The 20,070-nt window shown below is 39.0% G+C and overlaps 1 protein-coding gene across 5 annotated transcripts in view; it reads left to right on the top strand.

The window, feature by feature from the left end:
- Positions 1-375: 375 nt before the first annotated feature.
- NPNT (nephronectin) overlaps positions 376-20,070 on the top strand; it is a 129,190-nt gene continuing 109,495 nt past the window's right edge. For 2 of the 5 annotated variants that reach the window (XM_077142630.1, XM_077142628.1), the window contains exons 1-2: positions 377-683; positions 2,937-3,037. In XM_077142630.1, the coding sequence (XP_076998745.1) occupies positions 610-683; positions 2,937-3,037 (175 nt within the window). In that variant the 5' untranslated portion in view covers positions 377-609. Of the gene's footprint in view, positions 684-2,936; positions 3,038-20,070 lie in introns of all 5 variants that reach the window. The other 3 variants (XM_077142631.1, XM_077142629.1, XM_077142632.1) reach the window with 2 other exon arrangements.

Genomic DNA, 20,070 nt, shown 5'->3' with positions numbered 1-20,070 from the left:
CCTTGCGGTCACCACCTGTTGGGGCGGAACCGCGGAGCGCGCACCTACGCCTGGAGCCCCATTCCTCCCCACCTCTCGCTTTCCTGCTGAGCACCCAGCTTTCCCTCTCCCGGCCCCGGCTTGCAACTTTTCTTCCAACCTGGGGCTCGCCCGGCTTGGCTGGACCCCAAAAGACGCTGCCTTCCAGCAGCGCCCCCGCCCTAGGGTTTCTCACCCCGCCGGGGCCCCGGGAGGGGCTGAACTCCCTTACCCCTCGCGCGGGGCTGGGAAGGCTGCAAGTCCGGCGCACGCGCGCCCCCCTCACTCCCGCGCCCCTCCTCGCGGGCGGCGCAGCTCCCCCTGCAGCGCCTCCCCTCCCGGGGAGGGAGCCGGAGGGGGCTCCCGGCGTCGCGCCGCAGACCCGCTCCGCCTGCTTGCCGCGCGGCTCTCCTCCGGGAGTGGCAGCAGTGGCGGCGGCGTCAGGGGATTCCCGGAGTCTGCAGCTCGCAGGCGCCACCGGAGAGCCGAATCGGGGAGGCTAGCGTGCCTCTGCTCTGCGCCCCGCAACCTCCTCTCCCACCCGCAGCCTGTTCCCCGCGCTCCGCTGTCCCCCGGCTCTCGCCGCCAAGCATGGATTTCCTGCTCACGCTGTTTTTGCTGCTGTCCTCGCTGTACCTGCCGGCGGCCGCGGAGTTTGACGGGAGGTGAGTTGACCCCCGGCTTTCCCTCTCCCCCTACCTTCGCTCATTTCACGCTCGCTACCCTGGGGTCTCCCGTCTCCGCGGAGTTTCGCGGTCTGAGAGGCATTTTTCTCCCCGGTGCAGAAGTTGGACCACTGCACAACCTCGGCAGTAGGAGAGCTGTCGAGCCGCTCCGATCGACTGCGAATCGCTTGGGAGCCAGCGGCGTCCCGGGACCCGGGAGGGCGCGCCTCCTGCGACTCCCGGGTCGCAGCCGCGACTGGGCTCCGGGATGGCGTCTCCTCAGCTCGGGCAAGCCATCCTTCTCTGTTCTGGGTTCGGGAATTTAGGGCTGGAGGCGAACAGAGGCTCAAGCCCACGATCCTGGTTTTGAGGGCGCAGTTTTGCCCCTAAGTGGACGTGACGCGCGGGACCTCTTTTGGATGGGAAACTCTAGCTCTTTATTTAGACGGCGCACCAGTGGGGAAACTTCCAGGCGCCCCAGGCGAAATCCCGACCCGGAGCTGTCAGGGCCAACCACACGCAGGGGTCGGGGCGAGAAACATTAGGCGAGGAGCGGGGGACCTGTTTGCCTCCCCCAGTTGGCTTTCTTGAGGAAGGAGGACTTAAAATAAGGGCTGACAAGAGGAACGCTACGTGTGTGTGTGTGCATGTGCGTGCATGTGCGTGCCCTGCTTTTCAGTCCTTGGGCGAGCCTGACTGCTGCGTGCTCTGACAGGTTCCAGCAACCCCGGGCTCGGGCTCGGCTGTCACTCAGCGTGTCCTGCCGCGGCGGCAGCGCGCGGCGCCCTCTCCCCCAGCCGCGGGATCCGCTGGGGCGTGTGTGTGCATGCGGCAGTGTGCGTATATGTGTGTCGGGAGGGTGTGCTAGGTTAGCCCTCCTCCACACACTTACAGACTCGAGACTCGCCTGGTGAGAGGATCGCTGCACTCGCGCAAAAAACCCAGGCAGGCGCGGCCAGGAGAGGTTGTAACCCGGGTCACTCGGTCACTGCTTCCCCAACCCCCCTCGCAGTCCTTAAGAAAGATACCGCACCTGTTTTACCTGCAATCTGGGAAGAAATCGATTCCACTACTGATTGGCGATCTTGTTTCTGAAGGGGATGGAAGTGAAACGCTTAGGAGAAAAAGCACAGCCTTTTGTTTACCTCCTGGCTGCAGGAAATAGAAAGTTCGGGGTTATTTTGTATTTTGGACCTGAGGGTATAAGGGGGAAGTAAAAGTGGGGAAAAAAGAGTTGAAAAGATAAGGAGAATTTAAGAAAATGTGGCTAGCGCCCAAAGGGTAGACTTTTTTTTTTAAAGCAATTCTTTGCCCACACACCGGTATGTTGTGAGTTTTGTGCACACACATTTGCAACAAGAAATACATCATCTGATTATATATAAGATTTCAGTGTAGCTTTAAAAAGATGTCTAAAACATCCAAATGAAATGTTGGTTCTCTGTAATAACAACAAAGAAAAAAGCCATTTAGGTGTGAATCTAAACAATGAGACAATTTACCATAAAAGGTGTTAGAGTGGAATCTGGTGAATAAATCAGTATCTTGAAACTGAATACTTTCTTTAGTCTTTATTTACATTATAGAGGAAAATAAGATGAATTGTTGATACAGGAAAGTTTCAAACCACAAGGACACTTGAGATGTCAGCTATACTTTAAACTCTTCTTGGTTGATATTTAGATTTCTTTTTCTAGTACATTTTTTTTCTGGGAACATTTCTGCCAAGGGGTATATCTGGAAAAGAGTTCCATTTCATTTGATTTTGATGAACTTCCCCTCTTTCTCCCCCTTTTACCCTTTATGTGAGGCAGAAATTAATTTTTTTTGCTGCTCTGATATGTCTTGTATTATTTAATAGTTTTCAGTTTATGTTCAGTCATCAAAACTGACATTCCTGTCAGTAACAGGTGCCAGTCGTTGAAATCTGTTTTATTTCAAGCTTCAGAAACCACCCTGCAAGGGGCGGCCTTGGGAATTCTTGGTTTTAGCTGGTGTTATTTTCAACTAAGAAAGGATACCTCCCTCCATGTTTTTTCCTACTCCTGTGTGTATGTGTAACTGTCTGAAATATGAAAGTAAATCATAACTTTCAGCGAAGGTGTTTTAATCTTTACGTTTCTGCAGGCATGAAAGAGTTAATAGAAAATTATTGGGCATGGTTTCAAATTTTTTCCTAAAATAATAACAATGAGGATGTTATTTTTAATCCTATGTGTGTCTGTATTTATTTGGAATCTTTTTGTTTGGTAGGTGGCCCAGGCAGATAGTGTCATCGATTGGCCTGTGTCGTTATGGTGGAAGGATTGATTGCTGCTGGGGCTGGGCTCGCCGGTCCTGGGGACAGTGTCAGCGTGAGTATCATCTCCGGAGGCCTTGGGCTGCTTGGGAGGTGGGGCTTTCCACCGTCACTCATGACTTCATGTCACACATCAGAAGGCTCCTTACTGAGCAAGGCTTGGGATGCTGGTCTGACCTGTGACTTTTCAGATACAGTCCCTGACTTTTTATTCTTGCCCCTTGCACCTGTATTAAGCTTTGTTATTCCCAGAGAGCCAGCTAGAATGCTCATTTTAGCATTTGCACCCAATATCTCCAGCTCCCCTTTTCTCTCCTTTGCTCCAGGCGCTAAGATGGGAGTAAGATAGTGAGTCTAGACTGAATTTACACTAAATAAACTCTGAATCTTATAGTAGTTGTAAAATCCTTACCTTAGTGGCCCATTTGCAAATTTGTTTTTGAAGTAAGGTTATATTGACTTTGTTCTAAATGGGCCACCCAGTCTAATCAGATAAAACCTCTAAAAAACCCCATCATTTCTAAGTTCTGTAAAAATAATAATCATCCTCGTATAATAAGCGCTCAATCAGAACACTGATTTTTCCATTTCCTGTGATAAGAAATGATATTCAGATGGCAAAATTCAGTCACATTGCAAGTATTGAGAATTTAAGAATTTTTTTCTCAGCATTTTATCTGAATCTCCAGCTTTATGCCCACCCATCACCCCCCCCCCCAGTAGCCCAAAATGACCACATAATTCTCAGGACATCTTTAGAGTGAGAGTTGGCATGTCTGATGATATCATGGGAACTAAGCTGGGTTCCACACTGGATATGTGCTTTCCTAAGTAGGAAGGGGCTTAGAGGAATAGAGTAGGGAATTAAGAAGACTGGAGCTAGAAAGGTAGGAGCCTGCCTTATGGATGTGCTAGCACTGTGAGAAGTTAGGTAAAATAAAGTTCGGGAAAGATAGGAATTCCTAACTCTTAACCCTTGAGAAGTTCAGATGATGTCTAACCTTAATTTTGCAAAGGAGAGAGAGTGACAGTGAGAGGTTGACTCTGAAATTGCATATATAAGCTGGCTTCTCTGAGTTGGGGGTAGAAAGGGGAAGGGGACTGTCTGACTACCTGCCATGTGCAAGCCACCAGGCTGACCCTTTGCACATTTTGGTCCCTGAATTCAGCTGGAGGGAGATGGTAATAACTCTGGTTTCCAGATAAGGAAGTAACTAGGTGAGCTGCTATGCCCCCACTGGTTAGCCTATTTAAAATTGTTGTTGGAGGAAGATGATGAAAAAGTGAAAAGATGCCTAGTGAAATTTAGTCCTCTGCTACTTGTACCACATTGTGAGAAGTATTTGTGCAGCTGGAGGCCACAGGTATGGAATTTGAAGAGACACCAGGCTCTGATAATAAGCAAAGGATGAGAAGACTATTTTCTTGGCTTCACGCGCACACACACACACACACACACACACATACACACACCTCCTGATTTCAAGAAAAGAAAAGAGTAGTTTCTTTGTAGGAATAGTTTCCTTGCTTTGCTGCCATAATTTTCAGGAAACTTTCAAAGTGAATGTTGAAGTGCTGTGAGGTGTACACAGTGCACCAGCCCTATCCAGGATGAGGCTGTGTTGTCAGGATTCCCTGAGCTGCAGCCAAGTGCACTTTTCCTGGAGGCAGAATTTCAGAGCCATCAGAGAGGTGTAGGAGTACCTATGTGCTCCACCAGATGTGCTAAAGAATTCCAAAGAAAATTCCTCTGACTCTTAGAGGTTCATGGACTGTGGAATTCCCCAGGAAGAGCCTTTGAGAGCTGTTCTGTTTCTCTTTATCCATGTAATTGAATTTTCTCTCTTATGCACTAGCAGGCAATTATGAATTTGAATGAGTATAAAGACACCTTTCAAAGTGATATTACAGAATTTAAACATTCAAACATTTCCCAGCACTTCCTCTGTGCACAGTAGCTTTTGCTGAAGATTTGGAACACTATTTTATTATTTTTTATACTTTCAATATGTTTCCAAAAGATTGCAAGGTGATCACAAGTAGGATTTGATAATATTTGCCTTTTCACTCTGGTTTCAAGAATCTGGGGAAATGCATCCCAGTATGAACTAATTATTAAGTGGTAATGCTCTAAAAGGGTGAAAGATGATCCTGCACAAATCACAGTTTACTTTAACTTTGATTTGAGAGGCTGCATAATGAAAGGGAACTTGAACTCTGGAACCAGACTGCTGGGTTTAACTTCCAGTTCCACCTCATTACCTGTGTGACTTTGGGCAATTCACTCTGCCTCTCTGTGCTTTATTTTTCTCATCTCTAAAATGGATATAATAATATATACCTTAAAGGACCACTATGAGATTTAAATGGATTTCTTTTTGTAAAGCAGTTAAAACTCTTCATGGCACAGAGTAAATACCAAATATGTGTTTGACAAAAGTAAAGAAATATAAAGGAACACTAAAGCAATGTTGCAGGGTGGGACTTAACCCTGCCTATCAGGTCTTTTGTTCATTAAGCATGATATATACATATATATTGTTTTATACTTCCAAAATGAAAAATGGTTCATTTTTCCGTTGTTGCAATAAAATAAAATTCCTTTAAATTAAAAAGGTCCATATGGCTCTTTACAGGTAGTATTGAAGATGCAAAGATTGTAAACATGAGTTCAAAGATGTACATTTCCTTCTATGTGTCCCCCCCTCCCTCCAGGACCTCAGAAGGTCCACATGTCTCTTGTCAGATCAGAATTCTACCTGTCTTTCTTTTGATACAAACAGGTAGAGGAATGTGGGGGTGAGAGGTCAGCTCAGAGGGGAAGAACGGCCCCCCAAAGAGGTTTGTGGAGACAGATAGTTTATTTCTAAAAACTGTTTTGTTTTGTTTTGTTTGATGGAAGTCTATGAAATTAAAAGCTTTGCCTACGTCTATTCAAAGAAAATGCATTGGAATAAAAATTCCACAGAGCATGTAGGAAATTTTATGTGAAGTACGTTTTTGCCTTTCTGACCTTTAGATATTCTCAGAGTTCTTTCTCATGAGACACATTCTCCTTTCCTTATCAAAGGTGACCTGGTTCTCGTTTTCCTGAATAATTCACTTTGGAATTTTCCACTAAGTTAGCATAGCAAAGTAAAAGGGAACTATCCCCGCCTATACACCGAACCCCCCAATTTATTCCTGAGAAGACATACATATAAGTACGGGGAAAGCAGTGCCCTCATTATATCATTTGTCAGACCTCATGCCCTAGTGCAGTGATCCTTTGGTGAATGTCCAGTCCATTTGGTTGAGCATTTGTGAGATATTTTGCCTCAATATTCATGTCATATATACATGTCTCCACAAACATGCAACGTTTCATTTTCACTGGCTAGCCCCCTGTGTACAGGCTTTGTAGAGGCTGACTACCATCGCAGGGTGCGAGAGTCACTCGCCCTTCTAGCTCACAAAGTTTAGCTTCAAAGCCATATTCAGCCAGGAGAATTCCCTTCCTTCCCTCTGGGACTGAGGAAGGAAGGATCAGAGATGCTAACCGAGCAGGCATAGTGCTGTCCTTGTGCCTCCTGCCCACATAATCCATGTGTTTATCCCAACATACCTGCCCTGCTAGAGAAGGCAGGACGTAATCCAGAAGTAGGTTGGTTGTGTTTTCAGTTATTTTGAAGGTTATACCCTTGGCTTCTTTCTGTTATTTGGTTCTTTGTTTTGTGTTCTTGACTCATAAATGAATTTCCAGCATTTTGAAAATACAAAATTTGATATAATTGTCTTGGGTTTTACCTTTCTTGACTATTGACATGGCTTTTTATTGTAAAGTGAAATTTATTTCATATGTTCATACTGATGATTATACATTCACAGCACACAACTCCTCAAATCACACATGAATCATCACAAAATATTTCTGTTTCTTGCTCTGTAATTATTCTGTTCCTTAACTTTTCCATCATCTTAATGTACATTTCATTTTAATCATATTGACAATTTTTAATACCTGGAGGAAACCTCTATAATAAAGATTTCTCAGGGGTTGTATACTTTAAAAAGCTGTGTATGCAATGGAAACATAGCATGGAACAACTTTTTTTTTAATTAGAGAAGTTGTGGGTTTACGGAACAATCATGTATAAAATAAAGAATTCCCCTATACCACCCTATTGCTAAAAGCCTGCATTGCTGTGGTGCATTTGTGAAATATAGTTCAAATGTGAAAGCACGTTTTATAATTGTACTATTAACTATAGTCCGTGGTTTAACTTAGGGTTAACTGTATAGTGCAGTTCCATGGATTTAAAAAAAAATGTATTCTATTACCATGTATATAACTTAAAATTTCCCTTTCAAACTATATTTGGATATATGTTTCAGTGCTGTAAATTATGTTCACAATTTTGTGCCACCATCACCACCATCCATAGCCAAAACATCTCCATCATTCCAGATAAGAACTCTGTACATTTTAAGGCTATGCTTCCTATTTCCTATCCCTACCTCATTCCCTGGTAACCTATATTCTAGATTCTGACTCTGTAAGTATGTTTATTCTAATTATTTCATATCAGTGAGATCATACAATATTTATCCTCTTGTGTTTGGCTTATTTTACCTTACATGATATCTTCACATTTCATCCATGTTGACACATGTATCAGGACTCCATTCTTTTTTTTATGGCTGAATAATATTCCACATTTTGTTTATCCATTCATCAGTTGATGAGCACTTGGGTTGCTTCCCTCTTTTGGCAATTGTGAATAATGTGGCTTTGAACCTTGGTGTGCAAATATCTGTTTGAGTCCCTGTTTTCAATTCTTTGGGGTATTTATCTAGAAGTGGGATTCCTGGGTTATATGTTAACTGTATACTTAACTTTCCAAGGAACCATCCAACTGCCTTCCACAAAGGCTGCACCATTCTACATTCTCCTCAGAAGTGAATGCATGTTCCTATTTCTTTGCATCCTCTCCAACACTGTAATTTTCCATTTTCTTAACAGTAGCCAGTTCGGATGGGTCTGAAATGGTATCTGGTGGTTTTAGTTTGCATTTCCCTGATGGCTAAAGATGTTGAACACCTTTCCGTGTGCTGTTTCTGGCCATTTGTATAACTTGTTTGGAGAGATGTCTGTTCAAGTATTCAGTCCATTTTTATTTATTATTATTATTTTTTAATTTTCTATTATTTATTTATTTACTTATTTTGCATAGGCAGGCACCGGGAATTGAACCTGGGTCTCCGTCATGGCAAGTGAGAACTCTGCCTGCTGAGCCACCTTGGCTTCCTCCAGCCCATTTTTAAATTGCGTTCTTTGTTTTTTCATTCTTATGTTGAAGGATTTCTTTATATATTCTGGATATTAAACATTTATCAGATGTGTGGTTTCCAAATATTTTCTCCCATTGTGTAGGTGGTCGTTTTATTTTCATGTAAAATCTTTTGGTGCACAAAACTTTTTAGTTTTGCTGAGATCCTATTTATTTTTTCTTTGGTTGCTTGTGCTTTGGGTGTAAAGACAAGAGACCATTGCCTTACACAAGGTTCTGAAGACGCTTCTCTACATTTTCTTCTAGGAGTTGCATAGTTCCAGTTCTTATATTTAGGTCTTTAATCCATTTTGAGTTAGTATTTCTATGAGATTTGAGGTAGAGGGCCTCCTCCTTTCTTTTGCAAATGAAGATCCAATTTTCCAAGCACCATTTGTTGAAAAGACTTCTTGCCCAATTGAGTGGACAGTCTACCTTTGTCAAAAACCAGTTGGCCATAAATGTAAAGATTGATTTCTGAGCTGTCACTTCCGTTGTTCTTTATGTCTGTCCTTGTGCCAGTACCATACTGTTTTCATTACTGTGGCTTTGTCCTAAGTTTTAAGATTGGAAAGCATGAGTCCTTCAACTTCATTTTTTTTCTAGATGACTTTGGCTATTCAGGGCCCTTTATCCTTCCATATAATTTTTTTCTGAGGGCATAGGCAGGCTTTCCATATGAATTTTGATGATTGGCTTTTCCATTTCTGCAAAGAAGGTTGTTGGAATTTTTATTGGGATTGTGCTGAATCCATAAATCGCTTTGGATAGAATTGGTATCTTAGCAACATTTAATCTTCCAGTCCATGAACATGGAATGGACTTTCATTTTTTAAGTCTTTGATTTCTTTTATCAATGTTTTATAGTTTTCTGCATGTAAGTCCTTTATATCCTTGGTTAGATTAATTCCTAGATACTTGATTCTTTTAGTTGCTTTTGCAAATGGATTTTTTCTTTATTTCTTCATCTGATTGTTCATTGCTTGTGTATAAAACACTAGTGAGTTTTGGTTATTAATCTTGTACCCTCCAGCTTCATTGAATTTATTAGTTCTAGGAGCTTTGTTATGTATTTTTCAGGATTTTATGAATATATGATCATATCGTCTGCAAATATTGAAAGTTTTAATTGTTCCTTTCCAACTTGGATGCCTTTTATTTCTTTTTCTTATGTAATTACTTTGTCTAGAATTTCCAGTACAATGATGACAGTAAGCATCCTTGTCTTGTTCCTGAACTTAGAGGGAAAGCTTTCATTCTTTCACCATTAAATAGGATGCTAACTATAGTTTTTTCATACATGCCCTTTGTTAGTTGAGGAAGTTTCCTTCTATTCCTAATTTTCTAAATGTTTGTTTTTAGTGAAGAAGTGTTTTTTATTCCCCCTACATGGGCAGGCACTATGAAGAAGTATTTTTATGGTGAATTTCATAAATTGCCTTTTCTGTACCAGTGGAGATGATCATGTGTTTTGTTTTGTTTTGTTTTTCCCTTCATTCTGTTAATGTGGTATATTGCACTAATTGATTTTCTATGTTCAAACACCCTTGTATACCAGGAATAAATCCTGTTTGATTATGGTGCATACTTCTTTTCTGAGTGGTGCATAGGCCTGGAATTGAGCCCAGGTCTGCATCACAGGCGAGCATTCTACTACTGAACAGCCCGCATGCATAATTCTTTTAATGTGCTGTTCAATTTGTTTTGCTAGTACTTTGTTGAGGATATTTGCATCTATATATAGGGGATGTTGGTTTGTAATTTTCTTTTCTTATACTATCATTATCTGGCTTTGGTATGAGGATGATGTTGGCCCCATAGAATGAATTAGGGAGGGTTCCCTCCTCATCAATTTTCTGGAAGAGTTTGTGCAGAATTGGTGTTAAGTCTTCCAGAATGTTTGGTAGAACTCACCTGTGAAGCCATCTGGTCCTGGGAGGTTTTTGATTACTGATTCAATCTCTTTAATAATAATTGGTTTGTTGAGATCATCTATTTCTTCTTGAGTCAGTATAGGTAGTTTGTGTGTTTCTAAGAATTTGTCCATTTCATCTAGGTTATCTTAATTTATTGGCATGCAGTTATTCAAGTTTCCTCTTATAGTCCTTTTATTTCAAAGATTGGTAGTAATGTCCCTCTTTTTTCAATTCTGATTTTTTTGTGTGTGTCCTCACTCTCTCTCTCTCTCTCTCTCTCTCTTTTTTTTTTTTGTAGTCTAGCTTAAAATTTGTCAATTTTTTTAATATTTCAATGAACCAACTTTTTTGGTTTTGTTCATTCTCTTTATTGTTTTTTGTTTTGTTTTGTTTTCTGTTTCATTTATCCCCAACAAATATTAATTTGTTATTTCCTTCCTTCTGCTTGCTTTGGGTTTAGCTTACTCTAAATTTCTCTAGTTCTTCCAGTTTTGAGGTTAAATCTCTGATGTGAAATATTTCTTATTTTCTAATATAAGCATTTAGACCTATAAATTCCCCTCTCAGCATTGCCTTTGCCACATCCCTTAAGTTTTGGTATGTTGTATTTTCATTTTTGTTTACCTAAGGGTATTTCCAAATTTCCCTTGTGACTTCTTCTTTACTCCATGGGTTGTTTAAGAGTGCCTGGTTTACTTTACACTTGATTTTTAATTTTCCAGTTCTCTGCTATTGATTTCTGAATTCATTCTGTTGTGGTCAGAGAAGATTCATTGTATGATTTCATTATTTTGTAACTTATTGAGACTTGTTTTGTGACCTAAGATTTGGTCTAGCCTGGGAAATAATCCATGTGCACTTGAGAGGAAGGTGTGTCCTATTGTTAAGCAAAGTGTTCTATGTATGTCTGTTAGGTCTAGTTGGTTTAGAGCTTCATTGAAGTCTTCTGTGCCTTTATTGAACTTCTGTCTAGATATTCCATTATTGGAAGTGGTATATTAAAGTCTCCTACTATTAAGGTAGAACAGTTAATTTCTCTCTTCATATCTGTCAGTTTTTACTTCATATATTTTGGAGCTGTTAGGTGCATGTATATTCATAATTGTTACATCTTCTTGTTGAATTTACTTCTTTATTAATATACAGTAACCATCTTTGTCCCTCATAACTTCTTTCTACTTAAAGTTTATTTTACCTGATATTGATATAGTGAGCCCAACTTTCTTTTGGTTACTATGTGTATGGTATATTTTTTCCATCCTTTCACTTTCAACCCATTTGTGTGCTTGAATTTAGGGGGAGTCTTTACAGAAAACATATATTTGGATCATGCTTTTCATCATTCTGCCAATCTCTGCCTTTTGACTGCAGAGTTTAATCCATTTACATTTAAAGTTACTACTAATAATGCAGGACTTTTCTTCTGTCATTTTGCTGTTTAGCCTTTTGTTAGTCTTATACCTTTATTACCCCTCTGTTCTTTGCTGATTTTCATATTTATTTAATTTTTCTATTGTACTAAATTGAATGTCTTTTCTATCTAGATATATTTTCCATATATTTTTCTTGTGATTAACATGGGGGCTAAAATTTAATATCCTAAATATGTAACATTCAGATTTGACTTCAATAGCATACATATACACTTTTCTATACCTATCCATCCTCTCACTATTTTTGCACTCATTACACTTTTACCTTTGTACAATGTGTGTTCAAAACCATAGATTTATCATTATTTTTATGCATTTGTACTTTAGCACCTGTAGGGAGTAGGAAGTGGTGTTACGTATCCCACAAAATACAATACAATAGTACTGGCATTTGCAATTACCCAAATGGTTACCTTTACCAGAGGTCTTTATTTTTTTATGCCACTTTGAACCACTGTCTAGTGTCCTTTCCTTTCAATCTGAAGAACATCCTTTGGTAAAGCTTATAGGGCATTTCTAATGGTAATGAACCTCTTCAGATTTTGTTTATCTAGGACTGCCTTATCTCACCTTTATTTCTGAAAGAAAGTGTTGCCAGATCTAAAATTCTTGTTTGACAGTTGCAACAACTCTTAACTAAAAGCTCTAGACAGTTTGGGAGACCTGAGTTTGAGTGCCGAGTTTTGCACAAGGTTAGTTGTTTGACACTTCTCAGCTAATTTCTAAGTAGTTCCAGTTCTAAACTCCATCTGAGAATTTCTTTAATATAGAATAGTGTACATAGATTTAAATTTGGTATTTCCATGTGATTGTCACTCAGTTTACTTGGAGATTTGGCTGCCTATGTGACTTATGAAAATAGGATTTCTGTTGAAAGCACTTTATGGAGCTGTGAAGAAAAACTTAAAATATAACTAATTCCAGGTTTCAACAAGGCTATCTTGTTTCTAAGTTTTTTGGCTGACAGTGAGCAATTTGTGGTTTCTGAAGGAAATTAGTAAATTAGTGTGGTTTTATGTCATTTCTTCTTAAGACTAGGCAAAATGCAGATGTTTTATTGTGTTCCTGCTGGAGATTTTGGAAAGATAGAAAATTTACACTTAAAGCTTGACTTTGCCTTATTAGTTCTTTGCCTCATTTCCTCCTACATTCTCCCTGAGGTAAGTGAAGGTTGTACTGTATAAATCCTATTTAATTTTTAAATTTTGGATTTTATCAGCTTTTAATAAACATATATGTTAGTGCAACAGAGGGACTGAGAAATAATTTACTCTGAGGTTTTTTGGAGTTATTATACAATATACAATAGAAGAAACTTTAGTTGGATAAGGAATATTATCAGGCTAATGATTGTAAGCCACTGGAAGGAATAATGAATACATTATTGAATTAATTGGTCTATGTTTCAAATTAAAAGGCTTTTAGTTTAAAGAAATAATTCTGAGTTAGTAAATGAAATGTTTAAATTTTGTGCTTCACTTTTTCCTTGTATCTTGATTTAGAAAGCTCCATTTAAGCCTCCTAAACAGAGCATAACTTATTAATTCTTGCTCCCTGCCCTGGTCCTTGACTTCCTTTCCCTAGTTACAAAATTATATAAACTACACCTTTATAAAGAGGTTATTTCTAATGAAATACTTTGGAAATTCCAAATTTCCATTTGTTGTCAACAACTGTGGCAAGATCCACTGAACATGAATCAACATTTTATATATAAATCATTTTTACCCATATAATTATTTGCAGCCTACAAGTGACGGGAACTCTCCTCGGGTGTGTGTGTGGTGGTGAATGGGGTAGAGTTTATACTATCCAGAGGCATACTGAAAACTGCCAATGGGGTCTGTTGTGAATTTATTTCAGCTGGGCATGCTTCAGTGTCCTAATGTTTATTAGCTTTCTCATGTAATTTTGGAGTGAGAGGCAGAATCTGATTATATTTTTTGAGATAAGATTAAAGCAAAACAGTTCATAATTTTATACCTAGTCTCAGCTACTAAACCCGAATCCCCAAATCGTTCAGAAGTGTTTTTGATTAAGATTATTCAACCATCACTTTCCTTGAAAAGGTTATTTCAGAACACCATGTACTCAGGGTAACTTCAAGTGGTCTTGGAATGTAGATTTCAAACTAAAATCAGTGTTGAAGTAGTTTGACCTTTCAAAACAAGTAATTTTCAGTAAGTGCTGTCTTCAAAGTTAAGTTTCACAGAAATTACTTTTAGTTCTTTCAGTCTTTTTCCCTTAGAACTGATCTTTATATAATACTGTTAAGATCTACTAATTTCCTAAGATCTCCGCATAAAGTTAATCTCTGCAGGTCTTAACCTTTATGGATTAGAAATCCTAGTACCCTCAAACTGGGAGGTCAGGCCAGGTAAAAGGAAGCACTTTAGTCTCTGCAAATTCAGCTGCTAGGTCTGCCCTCAAGCACCTGCCACAGGGATACACTGCTTTAAAGCACACGCATGCACACTGGCACTGTGGAGGCGCTTCTGGCTACAGAAGCAGCACGGTGTTTACTACTTGGAAATTTTTCAATAAGCTTCTGAAAAAATAGGTGTGTTCCTCCCCTTCCCCTGCTATGGCAAGTAAAGTATCCAGCATTTCTATTTAGTACATTTTATCTGCTGAATTCGTGTTGTATGCATTTTGAATCAGTTGAATCGAGTGCATGATTTTAAGGTGATAATGCAGTGGTGCTGAGTGATTCCATGCAGTGCCTTCAGCGAGTGTGGAAGGGGAGAGGTTCACCACAGCATCCTTACCAGGCAGCCCTAATCTTCAGCCCCGCCGCCCCTCCCCCCCCCCACACACACTGACACTTTTGTTACTTTCTAAAACACCAATTTTGTGCAGGTTTCTTTAAAAAAAGCCTTGTCAATTATTTTAAAAATATTTATTTTGTAATATATAATGTGTTGATTCCCTCAAATACCCCTTTTTAGAGGTTTCAGTATTATCAACTTCTTGTGTACCTTCCAGAAATATTTTACATACTTTTGGGAAAATTCCAAGATAGTTTCTTCCCACCACCTTTACACAAAAGGAAATATACCACACAGGTGGTTCTGCACCTTGCCTTTTTCTTTACCAGTACATCTGGAGGCGCATTCCATATCATCAGTTACTGAAAAATGTCTTCACTTTTTTATAATGGATTTAGAGTATTCTATTGCATGGCTGTTCCGTCATTCATTAGCTAGTCCCCTATTAATGGCCATTTACATGGGTTCTAATCTTCTGCTAAAACAGGCAGTGCTAAAATAAACAACCTGGAACATATGTCATTTTGCATGTGTCCTGGTATTTCTACAGGATAAATATTTAGGAGGGTCAAATGGCGCATCCATTTGTAACTTCGATTCATTGGCCCTGTTATATCGGATGGTAAGTAGGCAACGGGAAAGACTGGATTACAACGCTGAGCCAAGGATCAGACAGTCCTATATCCAGAATCTGACAGTTCAGTGACAGTCTGCCCCCATATTTTATCTGCTTTCCTCCTGGACAAGAGGGAGTTGGATGAGTTTGGAAGGATAAGGTGAGGCCATTCCATTTTTCCAGGCTCTCCCTTACCCCACCTGGCTTTCTACCTACCTGTTGTCAACTTTTTATTCATGTGAAGTCCTATGACTTGTAAGAAAGACTCAAGCATTCTTTCAGGGATTGCTTAATTATTGATCTCTTATTATCTTTATTTCAGCCATAATCATTATAGCTATGTATATGATATTTGCTTTTTCACTAGACCTGTTAGAAGAGGAATATGTGAGAATTTTGAGATATTAGTAAAGTTTTTTGGAAAAGGCTTTTTAATAATCTTAAAATGCTTATTTTAAAAATACTTTTTAAAACTTGCAATTTTTGAAAGTACTTAAATAACTTTAAAAGTGTAGGAGCGTATCTTTTCCATTCTTTATTCTGATCCTTGTTCCCATTATCTACTTAACCTTGTTTTAAAAATTAATAAATACATGTATAAGTACAAAATTGAGAGGGAGAGGAAGGCAGCAAAGGTAAGTCTTCTAGCTTCCCTGTTTCCCTGCACCTGGTTCCAACCTCCAATATGCAGCACTGTTTTCTGTTGATCTTTGCAGAGATTTCTAAACGTTTCTAAAAATACTACATTTTTGTAAAATGATAACATGCAATACAAACTATTCTGTGCTGCATGTTATCAGTATACCACATGTTATTCTTGCTTTTTTTCATATAATATTACATTTTAGAGACCTAGCCTTATCAATGCATGTAAACCTGACTCATTCTTTTTGGTGGCTGCACAGTTTAGTACTGTATAGATGCACAATACTTAATTAAACATTCCCTATTTATGGACATTTGGTTTGCTGTCAGTATTTTGCTTTTATAAGATATGCATTGGTGTATATCTTTGCATATTGATCATTGTTGTTATATACATTTAGATGTGGGGCAGTTAATAGAGACATTCTAATTATTAGTACAATAGTTGGAGAGCCCTCAATTTTAGTGTTGTAAATCTTCTTATATAAAATATGTAATTTAAAGGATGATAAATTATGGATAATATTACAGAATGGAAATATTCTGTTCAGTCACTTTCTATTTTTGAATCCTTAGAAGGCACCTGAACAGATAAATAGAATTGATCTCTTTATTTCACCTTGTTCATGTTCAGTTCTATTAAAGAGAGGATTTGAAATGCCTTCTAGGAATGCATGCAATGAAGTAGGAAAATAGAATTACAAGTGCTAGAGGGAGAAAAATAAAGGTAGGGAAAAGGTAAGATGTTGGGAGATGGGTTATTAAAATGCAGACATGTAAGCTATGGGATCCTAAATGTGTTTTACAAATTTGACTCTCTGCTTCAGTAGCCAAAGGAAAAAAGAGAAATAAAATTGCTCATGTAATTCATGTTGTCTCCTAGGAAAAAAAGGACACAGGTTTTTTGGGGAAAATTATGGCTCCTCCTGCATGTAGTAGTGAAAGAAGATTTTTCTGTGGTTCTTCACATAGTGGGAATGAAAGATGGAATGCAAAGGGCCTCAGCACCATTCCTATTAGGAAGCCAGTGGTGGAGTTTGTAAAGCTGTGCCATAGAAGAGTCTTCAATGTAAGACCAGGCCATTGCTTCAAAGTGCAGTCCATGGAAAGCTATTCTACGTGAAACTTTAAAAAGCATTAAGTGCTTTCTGATGATTCATCTTGATCCAGCCCAGAATATCTAACTGTGTTGGTTGGACTGTTTAGGGTTTTGAATGGACAATTCCGAGTTCAACAAGGCAGTTCTAAGTTAGACTCTCTAACAAATTCATGAAATTTTGTTGTAATATTGATTAAAGGCCAGTCCATATATTTTAAAAATCTTGTCAACCATTGATGGATTTTGTTTCCAGTGGCATTGTGAATGGAGTGCAGATAGCTGTTCCCTAGGTCCCAGTGTAAGGGGGTTCTGCAAAGAAATCAGTGGGGTCAGTTTTATACTCAATTACTATCTTGGTATTCATTGAATATCAACATATACACCTATCTGGTTTTGTTATGTGTTGTTTCATTTCAATGTATGTTAATGGCTTGGAACAAGGAGGAGAGCACAAACATACTGCACTGCTTCCAGGCATCATTTAATACCTGTGCCATTGTATGGACTAAGAGCCAGTGAATCCAGGAACAGCTGAATCCTACCTTTGACCAGTTCCCATTTCCCTTAAGTCCCTGGTGGTTACAGGTGTACAAAGGAGCCAGGTGATCCTTAATCATGATGTCCGTGTCTAACAAAGAGCTGCTTAATCCTAAGGCACTGAATAGACTCCAAGCAGAGTCTGTGGGAAGCACTCTGCACTTCACCATCTAGTAACCAAACTTAAGACTTGCTCCCTGGGGTGTGAGGAAAGGCTGATTCTTAAGTACTCCTGAGACCCCAGCGGCAATGGAACCAGAAAGCCCAATGCAGATATGCCCTGGAATGACTAGAGCTCCTAAAAAAGGTGGCTCAACCCATGCTCTGAGAGGGCACCAGTCTCTCCTTGTGGGAAGCAGAGGAGAGTTTGTCAGAAATCAACATGAACCAAGAATCTAACCTGTCTGAATTGTCACCGTGTAACAAACTGGAGGGGAGCTGAAGAGTTAACGTTGCCAGGGCTAAGATCTTCCATTATGAAAGAAAAGTATAAAATTATGAAGAAATAATTTGTAACTTGCTAAATGATCTGTACTCTGACCTTGTGTTGAGTCTGATGAGTTCTTCTATAGCTTTAATACTTATAAAGTAGTGTACTGAAAGTTGGGATCAACCAAATTCTTACTCAGAATTGCTGTCCCTGACATTGACATTATGAATGTTCAGAGTTGGATACCTGTGAATAGAGTTTGCCAGGCTAATATCAACCTTTTGACAATGAAGAGCATAGCATGACATTTAAGGCTGGCACCTGGAGAACTTTACCTTAGAGTTAGACCCTTTTTCCAGCTGAAGTTTAGGGTTGGGAGGTGAGAGTACCGCGCTCAGGCGGATCTTTTCATTTCATGTGTGTTTGTGGCACCTGTCACCTGTAAGGAGGTGACGGCTTATGCTCTGCTGTTTTTAAGAGGCCCTATGACTCCCACCTGGGTCTCGTGGTAACTGAAAAGCCATCTTAATCTGCAGCATTTTATTATTTCCTCTTCAGAAGTTATGCTAAGCTTACCATTAGGTTATTTCATAATCCCTTAAAGTAAATTGAACTATACACAAGAAGATAGGCATACTTATGGCTTGACTTCAATTCTGGAAACATATGCTTAGCAGGCAAGAAAAAAGTAATTCCCGAATAGTTTGGTTTCTTTGGTTTATATGAGCTACAACTTCATAACATCTTCATAGTTCTGATTGTGATTTAGCCATGCCTAGAAAAACACCAAGTATCACAGAATCCCCAGATGTACTGAAGCAGCGGTCCTTGGAAACATTGCCAGAGAGGATGCGAGAGTTGCAAACTCTAACTGGCTTTGCTTGCAAGGCTGCATGCATTTGCTACTGTGGTCATCTTACAATGGCTGTAGAGAAACAGGTTATCAAGAGGAAATAGGACAGATGTTTTTCTATTTTATGTGCTATTAATGAATCCTGTTTTAGTGCTTCTCCCATGGGGTTTATCCCACAGCAGACGCACATAGGGCATTTATTTGGGGGAATTAGTCACAGAAATTGTGGTGATGGTTTTCTATGAAAATTTCCTCATGCATCAGTGGAGAATAGAACCCAGAAACTTCCTGGAAATCATCTTCTCCAGGTTTAACATTGCTTTGATTTAAGATGCAGTTGTGTATAGTTTTTAAAAATTCAGCCAATGTGAGACACTGGCTAAAATTTTATGCTAGAGGTTTTATTTAAGATGTTTACATGTTGACACCATAAAACTGACTTAATTTTTTATGTGTCTCAGCTAAATTAGGGGATATGTGAATGAAATTTTAAGATATAAGAGGAAAATAAATTATATAGAACTGCTTGGCTCCTCGGGCACTCATGCAACTAGTTAGAAAATAATGATGCTTGCTGTTCTTCATGAGTTGCTTTATCTTTGTTTTAAAAACACTTAAATTATTTTTCCCAAAATTGGCTATTGAAGAATATCAAAGAACGGTATCCTTTTATGTAATGTCCTTCTTATGCATAACCATAGTCACAAACAGTTTTTCTTTATATGTGAACCAGAATGTAATTTTCTATTTATGCTATTGGTTTACTGTCAGCCTTTACTTAGATTTTACATGATATTGCATTGTTCTAGTTTAATAAATATGTCAATGTTAATATATGGTGAGTTCTTTTAAATTGAACAGAAAACCCTGTTTTGTTTTAAGTTTAACCAACATGAAAAAAGCTTTCCACAAGCAAATATAATGTGTTCCTTTAAAAATACATAGTAAACTCTCTGAATCCGAATCCAAATTATTATTGCAGTTGAATCAAAGCAGACTTTTTATGTTTTTCTGTTATTATCCCAAAAAGGCTCCAAGAACCTAATTTTAAATTATGCAAATTAGCATACAAATTGATAGTTAAAGAGGATATTTTATGCTCTAAAGAGGGAAAATGTTAATCCCAAAGAGAAGAAGTAAAATCATCTCTTCCCTTACCTGCAGGAGGGCCTCTAGCCTGCTCTAAACACTGACCATTATCAGTGTTAATTCAAGTTTTCCTCCCTTTACTTTCATTAAACTGGGTTATTTATGTCTCTTCTATTGTAATGGCTGAGCTTTCACTGTAATTCTTGTTGCTATTGACAACCAAAGCAGCCATTCAAGTAAAAAATGCTGTGGAAGGGAAGGGAAAAAACCTTTAATATTTCCTCTCCAGAACTGGAGAGAAAAAGGAACATACAGTATATAAGAAACAGGTAAGTAAAGGGCATATCAATTTTTAAAATACCAGCCTTTGTTACCAATTGATCAAAAGTTTTA

Source organism: Tamandua tetradactyla, chromosome 24, assembly GCF_023851605.1.
Source record: "Tamandua tetradactyla isolate mTamTet1 chromosome 24, mTamTet1.pri, whole genome shotgun sequence".
Classification (NCBI taxonomy): Eukaryota; Metazoa; Chordata; class Mammalia; order Pilosa; family Myrmecophagidae; genus Tamandua; species Tamandua tetradactyla.
This window is presented reverse-complemented; position numbering and strand designations above follow the sequence as displayed.